The 21,571-nt window shown below is 55.8% G+C and overlaps 1 protein-coding gene across 1 annotated transcript in view; it reads left to right on the forward strand.

Moving 5' to 3' along the window:
• Window positions 1-21,571, forward strand: part of OBSCN (obscurin, cytoskeletal calmodulin and titin-interacting RhoGEF) — a 174,429-nt gene that overhangs the window by 102,398 nt on the left and 50,460 nt on the right. The window contains exons 44-58 of the mRNA XM_031935294.1: window positions 149-412; window positions 777-1,040; window positions 1,591-1,854; window positions 2,831-3,097; window positions 3,279-3,545; window positions 3,637-3,909; window positions 5,504-5,700; window positions 5,889-5,964; window positions 12,229-12,501; window positions 13,107-13,382; window positions 13,965-14,252; window positions 14,393-14,674; window positions 15,385-15,758; window positions 18,105-18,975; window positions 20,376-20,654. Coding sequence (XP_031791154.1) covers window positions 149-412; window positions 777-1,040; window positions 1,591-1,854; window positions 2,831-3,097; window positions 3,279-3,545; window positions 3,637-3,909; window positions 5,504-5,700; window positions 5,889-5,964; window positions 12,229-12,501; window positions 13,107-13,382; window positions 13,965-14,252; window positions 14,393-14,674; window positions 15,385-15,758; window positions 18,105-18,975; window positions 20,376-20,654 — 4,515 coding nt within the window. The remainder of the gene's footprint in view (window positions 1-148; window positions 413-776; window positions 1,041-1,590; window positions 1,855-2,830; window positions 3,098-3,278; window positions 3,546-3,636; window positions 3,910-5,503; window positions 5,701-5,888; window positions 5,965-12,228; window positions 12,502-13,106; window positions 13,383-13,964; window positions 14,253-14,392; window positions 14,675-15,384; window positions 15,759-18,104; window positions 18,976-20,375; window positions 20,655-21,571) is intronic.

Genomic DNA, 21,571 nt, shown 5'->3' on the forward strand with positions numbered 1-21,571 from the left:
CATGTGCTTTCTCACCCTCTGTACATTCATTTGCTCATTCTGCCATGGTCCTGTGGTGGTTTGTGTGCCTCCTTGTGTGTGTCTGTGTCCTGTCCACAGAGTCGTCTAGTTATTCTGATGATCTCAGTGACTGCTTGGTCCTTCCCAGCCCTCCCGGCCAGATTCATAGAAGATGTGAGAAATCACGAGGCCACAGAAGGGGCCACGGCTGTGCTGCAGTGTGAGCTGAGCAAGGTGGCCCCTGTGGAGTGGCAGAAGGGGTCTGAGACCCTAAGAGATGGGGACAGATACAGTCTGAGGCAGGACGGAACGAGGTGTGAGCTGCAAATTCGTGGCCTGGCTGTGGAGGATACTGGAGAGTATTTGTGTGTATGCGGGCAGGAGAGGACCTCAGCTATACTCACCGTCAGGGGTAAAGATCCCGTGTGGTCACATGGACTTGCGGCTTGGGATCTGTGTGTCTCTGTGTCACCACTTTCTACTTCCAAATGTGGCATCCCTGTGGGAACCCTGAAGTTGTCTGTCCTCTAACTGGGGTCCTCTGGGCATCTCCTGCCTCCCCTTCTCTTCATCAGGAGATGTCCTCCTGTTCATCCCCATCCCTGCATGTTCTCTGTTCCTCTTGGGCCAGGTGCTTTCTCGCCTTCCGTACATTCGTCTGCTCATTCTGCCATGGTCCTGTGGTGGTTTGTGTGGCTCCTTGTGTGTGTCTGTGTCCTGTCCACAGAGTTGTCCAGATAGTCTGATGATCTCAGTGACTGCTTGGTCCTTCCCAGCCCTGCCAGCCAGATTCATAGACAACATGACAAACCAGGAGGCCAGAGAAGGGGCCACAGCCACACTGCAGTGTGAACTGAGCAAGGCGGCCCCAGTGGAGTGGAGGAAGGGACCTGAAACCCTCCGAGATGGGGACAGACACAGCCTGAGGCAGGATGGGACCAGGTGTGAGCTGCAGATTCATGGCCTGGCTGCGGCAGATGCCGGGGAGTACTCGTGCATTTGTGGGCAGGAGAGGACCTCAGCCACACTCACCATCAGGGGTAAAGATCACATGTGGCCAAGCAAAGCCATGTTCTGGTGTGCCAGTACTGATTTCATGCCCTCTGTCTCCTCTCCATGTCGTCTCCCTGTGTCCATGTCATCCTGTTCCCATAATTCCACAGAATCCCTTCCAGCCTCCTGGGCTGTTGCAGAAACCAGGGGAAAACAGCATCTCCAGGAAGCTCCCACCTGTGTACCAGCATGGGTTCAGTCATGTTGCCCTGTTGGGCTCTATGTCTTGTCCTCCATTCTCTCGTATTGTGTCCACCAAAGTGCTCCAGATGATCTGATTTTCATGTGTGTCTGACCCTCTCCAGCTCTGTATGTGCCAGAGTCATACAAAGACCTAGGCGTGAGGAGGCCACAGAAGGGGCCATGGTCATGTGTTGTACAGCCTGGACTGAGGGAAGCCACAGTGCACAGCCTGTGCTCAGCACATCCCGATGTGGCTCATGTCCATTTGGGTTCTGTGTCTTTTCTGTCATCCATGTCCTGTCTCTTCTGTGGGCTCAGAGGCATGATTGTGTCCTTATCTTCTGACCTCCCCAGCCTTGCCTGCCAAGTTCACAAAGGGTCTGAAGAATGAAGAGGCCACAGAAGGGGCCACAGCTATGCTGCAATGTGAGCTGAGCAAGGCGGCCCCTGTTGAGTGGAGGAAGGGACCTGAAACCCTCAGAGATGGGGACAGATATAGCCTGAGGCAGGATGGGACCAGATGTGAGCTGCAGATTCATGGCCTGTCCGTGGCAGACACTGGGGAGTACTCGTGTGTATGTGGGCAGGAGAAGACGTCGGCCACTCTCATTGTCAAGGGTAATGACCACATGTGGCCACATGGACTGATGTGGGTGTGTGTCTTTCCTCCATGTGCAGTCCCAGGGACAGCACACCTTCTCCTTGTGGATGCTCCTTTCCACTTCCTCCTGCTGTTTCCTCTGTCCCCTCTGCTCATGGGTTCCAGCGTTATCCCGTGCCCTGGTATCTATACTGAGCTTCAGCCATGTGACCTTGTGTACCACTCATGGTTGTAGGGAAGGAATTCCCACCTTGTCTCTCTCCCCCTGCCTCCCATCACTACCTAATCAGTCCAACTTTCTGCCATCCTTCATTTGAGACCTGAAGTCTTTTAGCCATGGGGTCTCATGTCCTTCTCAGAGGGAGGCCTTTGGTGCCCAGGAAAGGGAGGCAGGACCTAGAGACCTGGGCCTTGCAGGCTGGCCCTGGTTCTCAGTGTAGCCTTGTGGGGCAAACAGCCCCCATGACACCTGAGGGTCTAAGGGAACCCGGTCCCTGCCCTGGAGTCTGGGGGACATGGCCCTGTCCTGGGGTCTGGAAGACATGGCCTCACTCTGGAGTCTGAATACACATCCTTGCCCTGGGATTTGGGTGCCCACGGAGGGGAGGTGGAACCTATAGCCCTGGGCCCTGGCCTCACCCTGGGATCTGGGGGACTCAGCTCTGCCCTTGGGTATGGGGTACAGGGCCTCACCTTGGGTTCTGAAGTACACATCCTTGCCTTGGGCTCTGGGGGGTGTGGCTCTGCGGGGGTTGGGAGTGGGGTCCTGGGTGAGAGGACAGCCTCCTAAGCCCTGGGTAGATCTAGCCCCTCCCTGCTTTCCCACCACGCTGCCTCCTCGCTCCTGAATCACAGACTAGTGGTACCATCTGAGGCAGCACCGCCTGTGGAGCCAGGCCAGGGAGCTGGGAGGAGCCCAGGCCCTCATCTGCCAGCCTGGAGAGTGATGCCTGGTATAGATCTGGAGCTGACCCTGCCCCCTGCCCCTTGCAGCCCCACAGCCAGTGTTCCGGGAGCCGCTGCAGAATCTGCAGGCAGAGGAGGGCTCCACAGCCACCCTGCAGTGTGAGCTGTCTGAGCCCACTGCTACAGTGGTCTGGAGCAAGGGTGGCCTGCAGCTGCAGGCCGATGGACACCGGGAGCCACGGCTTCAGGGCTGCACTGCGGAGCTGGTGTTACGGGGCCTACGACGTGAAGACACTGGAGAATACACTTGCACCTGTGGCTCCCAGGCCACCAGTGCCACCCTCACTGTCACAGGTGGGAACCCAGGCTGGCCTGGCCCAGGATATAGCGCAGTTCCAGTGCTTTGGGCCTGCCTCCTTCCTGGAAGCTGCTCTGGTGCGGTTCCCCCTCCCCACTTTGCACCGTATCACACTTGTTCGTTCCCCCTTATAGCTCCTCAGGGACCTGCCCTCACGCCCTGCTCCCTTCCCTGCAGCTGCCCCTGTGCGGTTCCTCCAAGAGCTGCAGCCCCAGGAGGTGGATGAGGGAGGCACAGCACACTTACGCTGTGAGCTGAGCCGGGCGGGTGCAAGCGTGGAGTGGCGCAAGGGCTCCCTGCAGCTCTTCCCTTGTGCCAAGTACCAGATGGTGCAGGATGGTGCAGCTGCAGAGCTGCTGGTACGTGGAGTGGAGCAGGAGGATGCGGGTGACTACACGTGCGACACGGGCCACACACACAGCATGGCCAGCCTCTCTGTCCGTGGTGAGCTGCCCACCAGCCCCTGCCTCCCACAGCCCCTCACCCTTGGTCAGAGGCAAGGAGTGTTAAGCATCGCTTCCTGCATCCCCCGCAGTCCCCAGGCCCAAGTTCAAGACCCGGCTGCAGAGCCTGGAGCAGGAGACAGGTGACATAGCCCGGCTGTGCTGTCAGCTGAGTGATGCAGTGTCGGGGGCCACGGTGCAATGGCTCAAGGAGGGTGTGGAGCTGCATGCAGGCCCCAAGTACGAAATGCGGAGCCAGGGGGCCATGCGGGAGCTGCTGATCCACCAACTGGAGGCCAAGGACACGGGCGAGTATGCCTGCGTGACAGGCGGCCAGAAAACCACTGCCTCCCTCAGGGTCACAGGTGAGCGGTGGGGCCTCCCAGAGGAGAGGGTGAGTCCTTCCCTGCCATCCCACGCACTTATCATTGCCTTCTGGGTGCACCTGAGTCCCCTGCTCTCACGCTGTCTTCCTCCTCACCCCCGCACCTCCCAGTGTCCCTGTCAGGGCTCTCTGAGAGAACCTGGGCAGCAAGGAAACAGGCTGCAGCCCCTCAAGCCCACCCCTGAGGCCGGTGTGAGGGTGCGCTGCTGAGCCCCCACCTATTTCTCCTGCAAGCTTTGCCTCCCTGCTGTGCTAGCCAGGGTGGGGCTGGCTGCGTTGTGGGAGTTGACAGGCAGTCGGGTGTCCCACGACCCCTTCCCATTCCTCAGACACAACTGCCCTCTTGGCCCACACTTCCAGCCCAGGTTCTGTCCCCAAAGAGCTCAGTGTCATGGCGGGATCTGTGCTTGTGAGCACATCAGGAAGCAAAAGCCATGTGGGACAGATGGGCCATGGCAGAAGAGTGTGAGGGTGCTCAGGAAGGCTTCCTGGAGGAGGGGGCATGGGAGCTTGGCCTAGGCTCTTTTACCTGGCTGGTAAAGGGAACCATCTCACCCCACCCCTCAGAGCCTGAGGTGACCATTGTACGGGGGCTGGTTGATGCAGAGGTGGCGGCCAATGAGGATGTTGAGTTCAGCTGCGAGGTGTCCAGGGCTGGAGCCACAGGCATGCAGTGGTGCCTACAAGGCCTGCCACTGCAAAGCAATGAGGTGACAGAAGTGACTGTGCGGGATGGCCGCATCCACACACTGCGACTGAAGGGTGTGACACCTGAGGATGCTGGCACTGTCTCCTTCCATTTGGGCAACCATGCTTCCTCCGCCCAGCTCACCATCAGAGGTAGCCACAGGCAGGCCCCACCAGTGACTGCACGGGGTGAGAATGTCTGGGCCCTGCTGGGTACGAAGCCAGACAGCAAAGGTTTCTGCCTTTGGAGGCTGGGGCCTGGCAGGGAGGTGGACCTGTGAGCTGGCATTTCAGGGTGGCCCCAGGATGTCAGAGGAGAGTGGGCTGAGTCAGGCTGGTGAGGCAGGTGGTCGTGGGCTTCCAATAGGCTGACACAGTGTTGGAGTTTGTGTCTTGGCCCTCGTGGCGGGGTCACTGCAAACCATAGCCCACTCCCAGCCCTCAGTCATCTGCACCATCTCCTCTAGTTCTCACACTAGTCCCATTTACCCACCCGTCATCCATCCTTTCATTCATCCATTTATCCATTCACCCATCCATCCACCCATTCACTATCCATCCATCCATCATCCATCCATTATCCATCGATCCATCCACAATCCATCTATTTATCCATTGATCAGCCATCCATCCATCCACCCATTATCCATCCATTCATTCCTCCATTGATCCATTCACCCATCCACTGTCCATTAGAGCAGACTCTGCCTGCAACTGGAGTGGGGAGCTGAGAACAGGCCCCCATGTGCATGTCTTTGTGCATGGGGGAGGATACCCAGGGATGGACTCCCAGGACAATGAGACTGTGCTGATTGAGGGGGCACCTCAGATGCTGAGGCTGACACCCCAGACGCTGAGGCTGATACCCATGCCTCCCCTGTGTCTAGCTCCTGAGGTGACCATCCTGGAGCCCCTGCAGGACGTACAGCTCAGTGAGGGCCAGGATGCCAGCTTCCAGTGCCGGCTATCCAGAGCTTCAGGCCAGGAAGCCTGCTGGGCTTTAGGAGGGGTGCCCCTGCAGGTCAACGAGATGAATGACATCGCTGTGGAGCAGGGCACACTCCACCTGCTTACCCTGCACAAGGTGAGGCCTCCGGGACCTGAGTGTACCAGGACAGGAATGCTTCCAACTCCATTCAGGAAGGTCTTCCACCCGGGGGTTGTGTTGGGGAAGTGATGACCCCCTGTCATTGAGGTCTGGCAAACTGGCTGGGCTCCTCCTGGTCGGGATGGGGGCTCTCAGGGCCAAGCATGTCTCTCCCTGCTTCCTAGGTGACCCTTGAAGATGCTGGAACTGTCAGTTTCCACGTGGGCACGTGTAGCTCTGAGGCCCAGCTGAAAGTCACAGGTGGGCAGCCCCTTTCCACACCGGTCACTCTGCTGCAGATGCCCAGCTTCCTGGGCACCAAAACGTCCTACCCATTGGCAGCTGTCAGCGGGCAGGGGGCAGAAACCCAAGACTTCCTACAGTGATCTTGTCTTGGGGCTGGCAATTTTCCAACCCCTGGCCACTGAAGCCAAGGACCAGAGAGGTCACTGGCGAGTAGGCTGGTGAAGGTAGTCTTGAGAAATTCCCGGGTGTGTGTGGGGTCCCTGTCCAGGATTAATGCCACCTGCGGGAGGGAGATGGGGGGCCCAGCTGCCATAGGCTTGGGCCCTAAGGTGGAGGCAGGACCTTCCTGACTTCCATCCTCCAAAAGCCTACTCCTATGATACGGATGCACACACATGTGTGTTTACACACATCTGCATGCCTGACAGGCTCAAAGGTGCAGATACAAAAGCATGCCTATGACAAGTGTATGGATTTGGGCAAGCATGCAAACAAGATTTTAGGAACCTTCAGCCTGGGTCATACTTTGCCCCCAGAGCTGGTCCTCCCTGAGTGCTTGTCCTTGAGTGTTCTTCCCCTACTGTCCTGCCTTTAGGTCTCAAATAGGTCCCATCTGTGTACTCATCATCCATCTGTTCATCGATTTATCCATTTACCTATCCACCTTCCATCCATCTGCTATCCACCATCCATCCATCATCTGTCCATTCATCTGTCATCCATCCTTCTATCATCTGACCATCAGTCCATTCATAATCCATCCATTCATCCATTTATCATCCATACAGCTACCACCCATCCATTCACCATCCACCGTCCATCCATTCACCATCCACCCATCCACCATCCATCCATTTACTATTCATCTATCCATCCCGCTGTTCCTCCATTCATCCATCCATCTGCCCATTCACCATCCATACATCATTTATACATCCTCCATTCGTCTATTCGTTATCCATTCACACACCCACCATCCATCCACCCACCCACTGATCCATCTGCTATCCGTCCATTTACTATCCATCTATCCATCCACTATCCATTCACCCATCCTTCCATTCATCTACCATCCACCCATCCATCCATCTATTCACCTGTCTACCATCCATCTACCCTTTCCCCATCCACTCATGTATTCATCACTCACTCATCCACTATTCAGCTATCTTTCCATTCATCCACCATCTATCCACCATCCATCATACATTCACAATCCACCTGCTATCCATTCATTCACCATAGAATATACCCTCTAAGCTCCTACCCTTTAGCAAGTCCTGAACCTCATGATGGGGCAGATGCAGTCTGCCTTCAGGGGATCCCCAGTCTGTTGGAGGAGTTGGACATGGAGATAGTGTGTCCTTCATCCTAGGTGCCACCTCCCACTCCCAAGTCTTTAAAAGGAGACAGATGCAGTCAGTTCTGTCACCTGTGGGTTTGGGAAAGGTTCCAGATGCCAGTGCCCTCAAATTGAATGATGAAGACAGGAAGTTTCCCAGGTGTCCTGAGCAGGGGCAGGATAGCAGGGGCCTGGTATGTTCATCAGAGTGGGCAACTGTATGGAGCAGCATGGAGCTGGGCTGTGCTTTGGCCCCTCTCTAGGTGAGGTATTCTCAGCCTGGGTGAGCTGACTCACAGACATCTGGCTGTGACCTTGTGGTGAGGGCCCTGGCACAGGTGTGTAAATGGGTGCCCATCTCAGACCTAGGTAGGTTTTAGGTGGTGTGGTGGAAGAGCTTGGGAACTTGCTGGAGACAAGAATGAAGAGTTGGTGGGGCAAGATGAGGAGGTGGTCAGATGTGCACTTGGGGAAGACAGTCAAGGGAAGACCTAGAGCTGGTGGTGAGGTGTCAGTGGTACACATGAGGAAGAGCATGGAGAGGCTTCCAGCGGAGGGCCTGCTTGGGTGGGCACAGGGGCTGATTTGCCTGGTGTTGTCCTGATGGGTGACTGGTATCTCTGTAAGTTCTCCCCACCCACACTTCCTCACCCCATGGGATGGAAGTCTCTTGTCTGGGCTTTGCCAACTGCAGTTTCTCTCTCTTTGTGAGGAGGCTCACAGGATGGTCTCGGGAAGTTACTCAGGGGCAAGCAAGGATGGAGGGTGACATCTCCGTTGCCCAATTCCAGGCAGCAGGTGGTGGAATAAGCCTTTGGTTTTGTCTTCCTCCCTTGCCTGTGTGGTGTGGAGTTCAACTGTGTGGGCAGCAGTAGCCTGGGCAAGTTCTCCTATCTGCCATGACCACCCTGAGTTTCCATCTGAGAGGTGGATGGGAGGGAGGAGGAGAGTGTGGAAGGCACAGGCCAGGCAGTGACCATAAACATGTCTGGGCAGCTCCTTGAGTTTGGGCCCTGCTGTGTGATCAGGCAGGGAGCAGTTGCCACTCCACATCAGGGCCCTGGAATTCTGGGCTGAAGGGGACTTGGAGGACATCTGGACAAAATGCCCTCTTGGGATGGGAGAAGCATCTGCTTCCATACCCCCAGGGACAGGGAACTCACTTTCTGAGGCCAACTCCCATCTGCTCACAGTAGGAGGCCCTGTGGCTTCTCCTACCCAACCCACATTGGGTCAGATAAAGCACCAAATGCCAGAAAGAACCCCAGCCATGGGGCTTGGAGCTTGTCCATTCTGCCTTCTGAAAAGGGCATGTGTGCCTGTCATCAGCCTCCTGTTGGTGAAACCAGGCATGTTCTGAAGGGGTGTGTGGGGGTGCAGGTCTATGAGCTGAGGCTGAACCACTCTCCACGGGCTTCCTCTGGGTGGCCTCTGTGTGTCTCCCTTTGTGATCAGGGTGGGCCAGCTTGCCTGGGTGGATTTCTATTCCATAATCCTAGGTCACTCTCCTGGTCTGGGTGATACCTGCTCTGGCAGACCCCAGGGTGGCCCCAGTACCAGTTACTAGCCCCAAGGCTATTCTAGCAAGTCCCACTTTTGGTAGGGGTGAGGGGACAGGGTCTCCTGTTGCCCAGGCTGGAATGCAGTGATGTGAACATAGCTTAGTGTAGCCTCAACCCCCCTGGGCCCAAGCAATCCTCCCACCTCAACTTCGTGAGTAGCTGGGATTATAGGCGCATGCCTCCACGGAGTCTCACTATGTTTCCGAGGCTAGTCTTGAACTCCTGGGCTCAAACAGTCCTCCCACCTTGACCTCCCAAAGTGCTGGGATTGCAGACATGAGGCACTGTGCCTGGCCAAGTCCCACTTCTGATGCCAATTCTACAGAACAACACACTCACTGTTTTTCTCCTATTACACTCTCATAGCACAGAACACTCTGTGACCAGATGTGTGGGGGCCATACACTAAGCGATTCTCTAGCAGACAGCAACTGGCTGTCTATACTTCAATTCTGATACTTTCTACTTGGAGTGAGAGTCAGATTTCATAGATTAAGGGCTCAGTCCCACAAGACTGCCCCACTTCAGATGCCAGTGGGAAGTCCCACGCCACCCACACTTCTGACTGAACAGCTATGAAATGGGGTTCCCACTTCTCCTCCTTGAGTTTGATTAACTTGCTAAGACGGCTCCCAGAATTCATAGAAACACTTGTATTGAGCAGCTATTATAAAGGATACAGCTCAGGAATAGCCATGTGGAAAAGATTTAAAGGGCAAAGGATGGGGGTGGGGGTGGGCATAGACCTTCCATGTCTTTTCTGGGTGTGCCATGCTCCTAGCACCTCCGTATCTTCATCAACCTGGGAACTCATCAAATCTCATTCAAGAGCTTTTATAGAGCATAATCTCTGTTCCCCTCTCCCTTTCCTAGAGGTGGGAGGGTAGGAAAGTTCCAACCCTCTAAACACTTGGCCTTTCTAGAGGTCCATTCTGATGTTGTCCAGGACCCCTACCTGAGCCACCTCATTAGCATAAACTCAGGTGTAGTCAAAGGAGTACATTATGAACACTCGGGAACTTCTGAGGGCTTTAGGAGCAGAGACACAATCTATTCTTGTGCCACACCCCCACACCAGTGAACCCTAAAGTGGCCCGGTCCTGTGGATTCCCAGGTGTCCCAGCCTCGCCCTCCTTCTTACCCTCTTGTGCAGAGGCAGCGCCGTGCCTGGTACGTGGCTTGCAGAATGTGGATGTCTTCGCGGGGGAGGTGGCCACGTTCTCCTGTGAGGTGTCTCACGCGGGTGGGCCGGAGGCCCGCTGGTGGCTGGATGGGACCCTGCTACAGGATGGCCCCCAGAGTGCCATCACTGTGCGAGACGGGATCTTTCACTCCCTCACGCTCTCAGGCCTGGGGGTGGCCGACTCCGGCACGGTCACCTTCCGCGCAGGGCCCCTGGTCTCCACGGCCAAGTTGTTGATGAAAGGTATTGGCCGATGGCAACCCCTGCCATGCTGGCACTTTTGTATGCTTCCTGCGGGCTCCTGGGATTAGGGATTGGCCCCCAGGGCCACAGAGTAGGCACCACTCTATGCATGCAGTCTGCCTACAGTGGCATAGGTGGGCATGGAGGGTGGATGAGAAGTCTGGGCTTAGGGAGTGGTGTAGCTGGACACCAACCCATGCCCTACTGGCTATCACCTTGCTGGCCGCATGTGCCCAGCCATGAAACCCAGTCCCTTGTGTAGCCAAAAGCAGCCCCTGCCGAGTCTACCCCTGCTGTCACCTGCTTCCTCTGCTGTGGGCTTAGGCTGGGTTTATGCCCTTCTGGGAAAGAGCTGGCCATATGGGAGTCCCCTCCCAGTGACTTACATGGTGGCTTTGCCCCCGTGTGTCCTCAAAGAAAATGTGGAAGGTTCACCTGGGTCCCGGGACAAACAACCATTTGTGGAGCAGGATTTGTACGGTGGAGATGGGACAGAGACCCCAAGAAAGATGGCAGAGTCCTTGCAGAAGGGGCGAGCTGGGCTGGGGCTCTGGCTCCTGAGCCAGGGCCAGAGGGCATGGGGTGGGGGGACTTTGGAGGGTTTGTGTCCCTGTTGGGGCAGTGTGCCCAGGGCCAGAGGGAGGTAGAGGCAAAGGGGACCAGGAGGGGCCCCCCTGGAAAGATACCAAGCCCGACAGTGCTGTCTCCCATGGGTGGGGGTGAGGTGTGTCTGCAGTGGATAGCCCTGGGCTGTTGTGGTGGGCCCCCTTCCCTGGGCTGTGTGCCAGGCGGTCACTGCTCTGCCATTTCCTGCCACAGCTCTGCGCTTGCTGCCGCTGAAGCCTCTGATGCTGACAGCAGAGGGTGGGATGGCTGCGGTGGCTCAGCTCCAGGGACTGATATGTGTCCGGCATGTTGGCCGACAGATCCCGTGGTGGAGGTGGTCAGTGCCATGCAGGATTTGGCCGTGGAGGAGGGTGGCTCGGCTGAGCTCCTCTGCCAGTACTCACGGCCCGTGCAGGCCACGTGGAAGATGGACGAGCGGGAGGTGCGCACGGATGGGCACCGTGTCATCATAGAGCAGGACTGGAACGTGGCCAGGCTGACCTTCAGGCCGGCCTTGCCCTGTGACAGTGGCATCTATTCTTGTGAGGCTGCAGGCACCCGCGTAGTGGCCCTGCTGCAAGTGCAAGGTGAGGCCGCCTGGTGGGCAGCCCCAGGCCCGGGGCAGCTTTGGCACAGCTTTGGCCGTGCAGTGATGGTGGAATGGCAGGCAGTGTCTGGTGGCGCTGGGACACAGGTGGCTCAGACAGGTGGGAACAGGCCACATAGGTGGCAAGCTCGCTGCACCAGGAGCTGAGCTGTGGGTAGGCAGGGCATGCACAGCTGCTGCACTTGTGGCTTCCATGAAGAACGTGTGGCCAAATTCGAGACTCCTACACATGAACCCACAAGAGAATTAGAAAGGGAGGGGAGAGCGGAGGGCAGTGGATTAGGGAGGAGGTCTCTGGTTGTTGTGAGTCTGAGCATGGCATCCTAGGGGCTAGGCAGCAGGTCTAGTAGCTCTGTTTGGGGGTGCAGAGAAAGGAGGATGTTTCCAGACACTGAAGCTGCAGTGGGGCCATGGCAGGTAAAGCATGGCTCCGAGCCTCATGGCTGTGTTTAAGCCTAGTTTTGCGGTTGGCGAGTTTCTAGTCTCGTGAACACCTGTGAGGTTTCTCACCTGTGAGGTCAGGAACCCAGTGCCAAAGTGGGCAGGGCATGGTGAGGGGGGCTGGGTGACTACAGAGGCAGGCATGGTGGCTCCACCCTGGACACTGAGTGCCCCCCTCCACATAGCTTCTGGGGAGGGGGCATTTTGTTTGACTTTTTGTAGTTTTCAGGACACTCCCAAGGGATGTGGGGATCCTGGAAGCACAGGCATGGTCTGAGCCTCCCTCTCCCGGCAGCCAAGAACACGGTGGTGCGGGGGCTGGAGAACGTGGAGGCGCTGGAGGGCGGCGAGGCGCTGTTCGAGTGCCAGCTGTCCCAGCCCGAGGTGGCTGCCCACACCTGGCTGCTGGACGACGAACCCGTGCGCACCTCGGAGAACGCCGAGGTGGTCTACTTCGAGAACGGCCTGCGCCACCTGCTGCTGCTCAAAAACTTGCGGCTGCAAGACAGCTGCCGGGTGACCTTCCTGGCTGGGGATATGGTGACGTCCGCATTCCTCACGGTCCGAGGTGACTGCGCTGTGCCAGTGTGGGGCGGGGCCAGATCCCACTAGAGGCTGCGGGGGCGGGGGGGGGCAGAGGGGGCGGGGCTGGGGGGCTGCGGCTGCAGAGGGGACATCAGTCTCCAAGACCCTCCTGCAGGAGGCTGGGCCGCCCGCACTGCAGAGGCGCTGAGGCCCTGGTGCTGCTGGCAGGGCCGGGGAAGGGAGCGGCACGAGGGGCAGGGTTAGCCAGGGGCCGGCCTCTCCCACCTGAGGCTGGGAGCCACCCGCTCCGCAGTGGGTAGAAGCCCCGGGGCCGAGGCTCAGGAGAGGTGCACCGTGTGTTCGCGGTGCGCTGAGAACAGAGGCTCTCCAGAGCCAGGAGGGGGACGTGTTAGTCTCTGGGACCCACAGGAGGCTGGGTTGAAGGCAGGCATGACTGGGGGCCAGATGAGAGGTGTCTCCTGCGAGAGGCTGGGCTGACTTTGGGAGAAGGATTTGCTGGGGCCGCAAGTGGGGAGCTTTGGTCTCCCAGACCCCTCCCACCCACGCAGGTGGGATGAAGCCAGGGTCTGAAGTCCAGGCCCTGCTCCGGCCCTTGCCCTCACACCCCTTCCTCGGGCACACCCACAGGCTGGCGCCTGGAGATCCTGGAGCCGCTGAAAAATGCGGCGGTCCGGGCCGGCGCGCAGGCCCTCTTCACCTGCACGCTCAGCGAGGTGGTGCCCGTCGGAGAGGCGTCTTGGTACATCAATGGTGCCGCGGTGCAGCCGGATGACGCCGACTGGACTGTCACCGCCGACGGCAGTCACCACGCCCTACTGCTGCACAGCGCCCAGCTCCTCCACGCCGGGGAGGTCACCTTCGCTTGCCGCGACGCCGTGTCTTCTGCGCGACTCACCGTCCTGGGTGGGTGGTGGGCGGACTCCCTTCTCCCTCCCCTGCAGGTCGGGTCTGGGGCCCGCCCGGCTTCCAGAGCTTCCTGGTCCGTAGGTGACCATCCCGGGTTGGATTCTGCAGCATCTGCCCACTGCAGAGCCTGGGGTTGACTGCCTGCAGATGTGGGCCTGACCGTGGGAGTCTGGGAGGCTGCCCTTGGCCAGGCATAATGATGCATGAGTCTACCACCTTGTGGGTTCATAAGGCCAAAGTCCCCTCATTCTGCTCCACCTCCCCCTCAGCTCCTCCAACTCCTAATGCAGATCTGAGCCCAGCTCTGGGGAGACAGGAGGTGCAGAGACCGCCAGGGGCTCTCCACACTGGGTGGGCTCTGGGCACATATAGTCTCCATGTGACACGCAAGTGCGCCACCACGGGGCCTGGACAGCATCCCCTCACTCCCTGAGATGGGCTGGGCCACTGGGTACAGCAGCACGCTGCCTTCGGGTGCAGCCACACCACCTGCAGCCAGTAGCAGAGCCCAGTGGCTTCCAGAGGGGCTGTTAGTGCCCACAGGGAGCTACCCCCCTGACTGGTTCCCCTTTTCCCCAGGCCTCCCTGACCCCCCAGAGGATGCTGAAGTGGTGGCTCGCAGCAGCCACACTGTGACACTGTCTTGGGCAGCTCCCATGAGTGATGGAGGCGGTGGTCTCTGTGGCTACCGCGTGGAAGTGAAGGAGGGGGCCATGGGCCAGTGGCAGCTGTGCCATGAGCTGGTGCCTGGACCCGAGTGTGTGGTGGATGGCCTGGCCCCCGGGGAGACCTACTGCTTCCGTGTGGCAGCTGTGGGCCCAGTGGGTGCTGGGGAACCGGTTCACCTGCCCCAGACTGTGCGGCTTGGTGAGTTGCTTCACTGGGGCCTGGGGAGTTCACAGCCCCCACAAGCTGGAGGAGGGAGGGGTTCCCAGGGATGGGGCCTGCACCCTGGGTGCATCTTTGCTGATGGAGCCTGTCTTCTGTCCATGAATGCTGTTCCCCAGCAGAGCCACCGAAGCCTGTGCCTCCCCAGCCCTCTGCCCCTGAGAGCCGGCAGGTGGCAGCTGGTGAGGATGTCTGTCTGGAGCTTGAGGTGGCAGCTGAGGCTGGCGAGGTCATCTGGCACAAGGGCACGGAGCGCATCCAGCCCAGTGGGCGGTTCGAGGTGGTCTCCCAGGGTCGGCGACAGATGCTGGTGATCAGGGGCTTCACGGCAGAAGACCAGGGCGAGTACCACTGTGGCCCAGCCCAGGGCTCCGCCTGCCCCACGGCTGCCACCTTCCAGGGTGTGTCATCCCTGTCCTTCCAGGTTCCAGGATGGGGGGCTTTGGTGTGGGGGTGCAGCTTGGCCTTCCTCTCACAGGCTCTCTTAGGGAAGGGCTGAGGGTCCTTTTGAGGATCTCATCACATAGGAGAGACTGAGGCTGCATAGGGAGATGTGGTAAACCCCATGTGGCAGAGTCTTGATGGCCTAGGCCAGCCTACCTGTCCCTGAGCAGGTCCTGGGTGGTGCAGCCCTTGGTTCTCCTATTCTGGTCCCTTTAAGCTTCTGGGCCCCTGCACACAGACATCCCCTGTACTCTGAACCCCCTGAAAACCCCAGTGCTCCGAGCCCTCCCACACTCTGAGGCCTGTCCCCTGAACTCTGAGCCTGATCCTCCCTGCATGGCAGCCAGCACCACCATGAGTCTAGGCACTCTATCCCAGAAGCAGGACCAGAAGGGCTCAAATCAGCCCAATTTGCTTTTGCAGAGTCCTTTCCTGTTCCGGTCATCACATACCCTGTGCAGGGAGGTAGACTGTGGCCTCACTCAAAGTCGGGGAGCCAAGGCTCAGGGGCTCTGAGACTTGCAAAGATTGTGCCATCTGAAGTAGCTAGTGCCAGGTGGGGGTAGAGGCCTAGCAAGGCCACAGCCCAGCTACATACTGATAAGCAACTGAGGTCTGGGCTGATGGCTCTGAACTAGCCCACTGACCAGTCTTTTGCCTTCCTCAGTGGCGCTGAGCCCAGCCTCTGTGGATGAGGCCCCTCCTCAGCCCAGCCTGCCCCTCGAAGCAGCCCAGGAGGGCGACCTGCACCAACTGTGGGAGGCCCTGGCTCGGAAACGTCGCATGAGCCGTGAGCCCACGCTAGACTCCATTAGCGAGCTGCCTGAGGAGGATGGCCGCTCACAGCACCTGCCACAGGAGGCAGAGGAGGTGGCACCTGATCTCTCTGAAGGCTACTCCACGGCTGATGAGCTGGCACGCACTGGAGAGGCTGACCTCTCACACACCAGCTCTGACGATGAGTCCCGGGCAGGCACCCCTTCCCTGGTCACCTACCTCAAGAAGGCTGGGAGGCAAGGCACTTCACCACTGGCCAGCAAGGTGAGCCCCTCCCAACTTGGCCTGCAAGGAGAGGTCTGAGACCTTCACCATCCATCCATCCATCCATCCATCCACCCACTATTCATTCACCATTCATCCACCCATCTATGCATCTACTCATCTATCCATCTTTTCTTCCATTCATCCATTCATGTGCCATTCATCCATCTTTCCTTCCTTCCTTCCATGCATCCATTCATCCATCTTTCCTTCCCTCCTTCTATGCATCAATTCATCCATCTTTCCTTCCTTCCTTCCATGTATCCATCCATGCATCTTTCTATCCATCCATTCATCCATACACCATTCATCTATCTCTCCATCCATGCATCCATCCACCATTCATCCACCCATCCATGCATTCATCCATCCACCATTCATCCATCCATGCATGCATTTTTCTATCCATCATTCATCCAACCATCCACCATTCATCTATCCATCCATTCAGATGGATATCCATGCATCCATCTACCATTCATTCAGCCATCCATGCATCAATCCATCCACCATTCCTCTATCCATCCACCATTCATCTATCCATCCATTCATGCACCCATCCACCATTCATCCACCCATCCATGCATCCATCCATCCACCATTCATCCATCCATCCATCCATGCATCCATCCACCATTCATCCATTCATTCATGCATACATTCATCCATACACCATTCATCCACCCATCTATGCATCCATCCACCATTCATCCATTCATTCATGCATCCATCCATCTAAACCACTCATCCACCCATCTATGCATCCATCGATCCATCCATCCTTCCTTCCATCCACCCATCCACCATTCATCCGTCTATGCATCCATCCATCCATGCATCCACCCATCCTTTCATTCATCCAGCTGCCATCCATCTATTCAATCCAACTGCCATCCATCTATTCAGGCATCCGTTTTTCCGTCCTTCCATCCTTCTACCTAATCCGTCCATTCATACATCTGTCTTTCCTTACTTTCATCTGTTTATGCATCATCCATCTACCATCCATCCATCCATTCATCCATCCTTCCATCCATCCATACACGATCCATCCATCAATGCATGCATTTATTCTCTTCTGTCTGTCCACCATCTGTCCTTCAATCCATGCATCTGTCTGTTCTTCCTTCTGTCCATCCATCCATGTATCCATTCTTCCTTTCATTCATTCATCCATTCATGCATTCATTCTTTCATCCACCCATCTATTTATGTGTCCATCTTTCTTTCCTTTCATCTATTCCTTCATCTGCCATCTATTCATATGTTCATCTTTCTTTCCTTTGTTCCATCTATTCATCCACCATCTATCCATCCATGCACACATTCTTCCTTCCATCTAGTCATGCATTCACCCATCTGCCATCTATATACTCATCCGTCTATCATCTGTTCACCATCTTACCATCTGTCCATTCATCGTCTTTCCATAATCCTTCCATCCATCTATGCATGTATCCATTCATCCATCTACCATCCTTCCATTTGTCCATCCATGTATACTTCCATCCTTCCTTCTTTTCATCTATTCACCCATTCTCCTATCTGACATGCACCCATCTACCCACTATCCATTCATGTAGCTACTCACCGTCCTGTTATTCATCCATCCATCTACCATCCACCCACCATCCTTCCATTCCATTCCATTCCATTCCATTCATCCGTCCATCTACTATCCATCTGCCACTCCTACACCTGTTCACCTGTTCATTCATTTGTCTGTCAGCCTGTTTACCCACCTATACAACCATACAACTCCATCCATCTGCTGTTTATCATCCATGCACCTACTCTTTCACCCATCCATCCACCGTTTGTCCATAATCTATTCCTGTACTTGTTCACCTGTTTGTCTGTCTGTCAGCCTGTTTACCCACTCATCTACCCATACTACCATCTGTGTAACCATTCACTCATCCACCAGCTACCCACCCACCCATCCATCTATCCATCCATCCATACACCTGTTCTCCTATTCAACCATCCATTAATCAATGTATCTCTCCATCCACCCTGCATCCATCCATTCATATACACATCTGACCATTAAAACTTTTGCCTGAAGAGTTGGAACTGGTCTCTTCATGGTGTTCTTCACAACCCTGTTCATCGTGGTCTGAGTGATTGTGTAAAGTGATTTCCAGGAAGTGGGCTTGCTTTATGGAAGGTGCTGTCAGACATCTAGGTCAAATTGAAGCTAGTGTTGGTCCAATCGGTAGGAGGAAAAAGGGCATACTGGAGCAAGACCTGGAGCTGCCCCTGCCATGCATTCCACACCAATCGTGCCCTGTTCCTGGCCTCAGATTCCCTATCTCACCATGACGTCAGGCTCTGTGCCCACAGGTTGGGGCCCCAGCAGCCCCCTCTGTGAAGCCACAGCAGCAGCAGGAGCCGCTGGCTGCTGTGCGCCCACCGCTGGGAGACCTGAGCACCAAAGACCTGGGTGATCCCTCAATGGACAAGGCAGCTGTGAAGATCCAGGCCGCCTTTAAGGGCTACAAGGTCCGGAAGGAGATGAAGCAGCAGGAAGGGCCTATGTTCTCCCACACATTTGGGGACACTGAGGCACAGGTAGGGGATGCCCTGCGGCTGGAGTGTGTCGTGGCCAGCAAGGCAGATGTGCGAGCCTGCTGGCTGAAGGATGGTGTGGAGCTGACCGACGGGCGGCACCATCACATCGACCAGCTTGGGGATGGCACCTGTTCTCTGCTGATCACTGGCCTGGACCATGCTGATGCTGGCCACTACACCTGTCAGGTGAGCAACAAGTTTGGCCAGGTGGCCCACAGTGCCTGCGTGGTGGTCAGTGGGACAGAGAGTGAGGCTGAGAGCTCCTCTGGGGGTGAGCTGGACGATGCCTTCCGCCGGGCTGCCCGGCGGCTGCACCGGCTCTTCCGCACCAAAAGCCCGGCTGAGGTTTCAGACGAGGAGCTCTTCCTGAGTGCAGATGAGGGCCCTGCAGAGCCAGAGGAGCCCGCGGACTGGCAGACATACCGTGAAGATGAGCATTTCATTTGCATCCGTTTTGAGGCACTCACTGAGGCCCGCCAGGCGGTAACTCGCTTCCAGGAGATGTTTGCCACACTGGGCATCGGGGTGGAGATCAACCTGGTGGAGGAGGGGCCTCGGAGGGTAGAGATGCGCATCAGCAAAGAGGCCCCTGCCCCTGTGGTGCCTCCAGAGCCGTTGCCCAGCCTACTGACTTCTGATGCTGGTGAGTCTGCACACAGCCTCGGTCTGGGGTCACGAACCAGGGTGCAGAGGCAGGGAGAGGCAGGGGAGAAGGATCCAGAGTCTGCTGCAAGCTTAAGGGGTTACCCGTGCCCACCATTGGGTTCTTTGTAGGTGCAGCCCACTGAGGTGTGAAAAGCCCTGACTTTGAAGTTCAATAGAGCTGAATTTGAACTCCAACCCTGTCTCTTACTAACTCTGTGCTTTGGGGGAAGCTGCTTAGCATCTTCGTACCTCATCTTTCACATCTGTGAAATGAGAATGGGAATGCAGTTCTACCTTGGTATACACAGAGGATGGATTTTAGAACCCTTATGTGTACCCAAATCCACACATACTCAAGTCCCCAAATCAGCCCTACAGAACTTATATATATGAAAAGTCAGCCCTCCCTATACAGGGTTTTGCATCCCACAGATGCTGTATTTTTTTATCCAGTTTGGTTGAAAAATATCCACACATAAGTGGACCCATGCAGTTCAAGTGCATGTTGTTCAAAGGTCATTTGTATTCACTCTCTAGATTTTTTTAAAAATGAGACTCTGAGGCCAGGCGCGGTGGCTCAAGCCTGTAATCCCAGCACTTTGGGAGGCCGAGACGGGTGGATCACGAGGTCAGGAGATCGAGACCATCCTGGCTAACACGGTGAAACCCTGTCTCAACTAAAAAATACAAAAAACTAGCCGGGCGAGGTGGCAGGCGCCTGTAGTCCCAGCTACTCGGGAGGCTGAGGCAGGAGAATGGAGTGAACCTGGGAGGCGGAGCTTGCAGTGAGCTGAGATCCGGCCACTGCACTCCAGCCTGGGCGACAGAGCCAGACTCCATCTCAAAAAAAAAAAAAAAAAAAAAAAAAAAGAGACCCTGAAACCTGTATAAAATGCTGCACTCCTCATGGTCCAGTCTGCTACCAAGCATCTAGGAGTAATTAAAAAGCCATTTCCTTATTTACTTGTATCTCTCTAGGAATGTTAAAGTGGGTATGATGAATGACCCACAGTGTTATTTCTTGAAACTTCTCTCCAATTTTGAGCCTCTGTCTTGCTTCAAATCCCTCACCTGCTCCTCCTGGACTTACAGGCCACACAGTCTTTATCTTTGCATTACCTCCCTTTTCCTCCCTGTTTCCAGCCCTTTATCGCTTTTGCCTCAGAGCAGCCTGCAAACCAAGCTGGCAAGCAGAATTCTTAGAGAACAAGAAAGAGAGAGAACCTTAGCAGGCAAAGATACCATTCTGTTTAGCTGTCAGGGTCTATGAACGCTCCCATATGAATGATTGCTCTGTACATCATATTTGTCAAACCATTCCTCTGGTGGCAACTTGCATGTATGTGGCAGCCAGACGTGATCATTGTTCCCTGGGGCTAAATCACCCATCTATCCCAGCCCCAGTGTTCCTGACCGAGTTGCAGAACCAAGAAGTACAGGATGGGTATCCTGTGAGCTTTGACTGCGTGGTGAGAGGTCAGCCCATGCCCAGTGTGCGCTGGTTCAAGGATGGGAAGTTGTTGGAGGAGGATGACCACTACATGATTAATGAAGACCAACAGGGTGGCCATCAGCTCATCATCACAGCCGTGGTGCCAGCAGACATGGGTGTCTACCGCTGCCTGGCCGAGAACAGCATGGGTGTCTCCTCCACCAAGGCTGAGCTCCGTGTGGACTGTGAGTACTGCGTCTGGTTTGGTGTCTCCAGGGTGGGTGGTGTAGGGGCTCCTGAGTTGGTCTTGAGGATGATTCAGAGAGCATTCATCTCAGGCCAGGCAGGATTTGGGACCTCAGAGTCTTGTGGCTGATGAAAAGCTCTCTGGGAGCTAGGGCCAAGACAAGCCCCCAGTCTGGAGCCCCTTGGGGTAAGGGGTTGAGGGATCTCATCTCTGTGAGAGGCATCCTGGCTGGAACAGAGGCCCAGGAAGGTTTGGAAGTGGACCTCATGGAGTAAGGTGAGGGGGTCAAGAAGGGTGAGTCCAGCCTACCCCAACCACTCCCTTGAGGTCCCTTTTGAAGGCTGTCAGATGGCTTGATCAGGAAGCCTCTCTGGAGAAGCTCAGGGGCATGGTGAATGGTTCATGGCACTGTGACTGGAGGGCAGTGGTATAATCATAGCTCACTGTAACCTCAAACTCCTGGCCTCAAGTGATCCTCCTGCCTCAACAAAGGTTTTAAATTTTAATAAAGTACAATTTATCTACTTGTTCTTTGGTTGCTTGTGCTTTAGTTGTCATTTCTAAGAAATTATTGCCTAATCCAAGGTTATAAAGAGTTAAACACCCGTGCCTATAGTAACTCATGTATTTAGGTCTTTGGTCCGTTTTGAGGTTTTTTTGTTTGTTTGTTTGTTTTGTATATGATATGAAATAAGGGCCCAAGTTTGTTCTTTTAATGTGGATACCCAGTTGTCTCAGCACCATTTGTTGAAAAGACTATTTCCCCATTGAATTGTCTTGGAATTCTTGTCAAAACTTGATTTTCTCTAAATGTGTGGGTTTATTGATGGACTCTAAATTCTGTTTCATTCATCTAAATGTCTTTCATTATGCCAGCACTACACTATCCTGATTACAGTAGCTCTGTAGTGGGTT

Source organism: Piliocolobus tephrosceles, chromosome 1 (genome assembly GCF_002776525.5).
Source record: "Piliocolobus tephrosceles isolate RC106 chromosome 1, ASM277652v3, whole genome shotgun sequence".
In the NCBI taxonomy this organism is placed as follows: Eukaryota; Metazoa; Chordata; class Mammalia; order Primates; family Cercopithecidae; genus Piliocolobus; species Piliocolobus tephrosceles.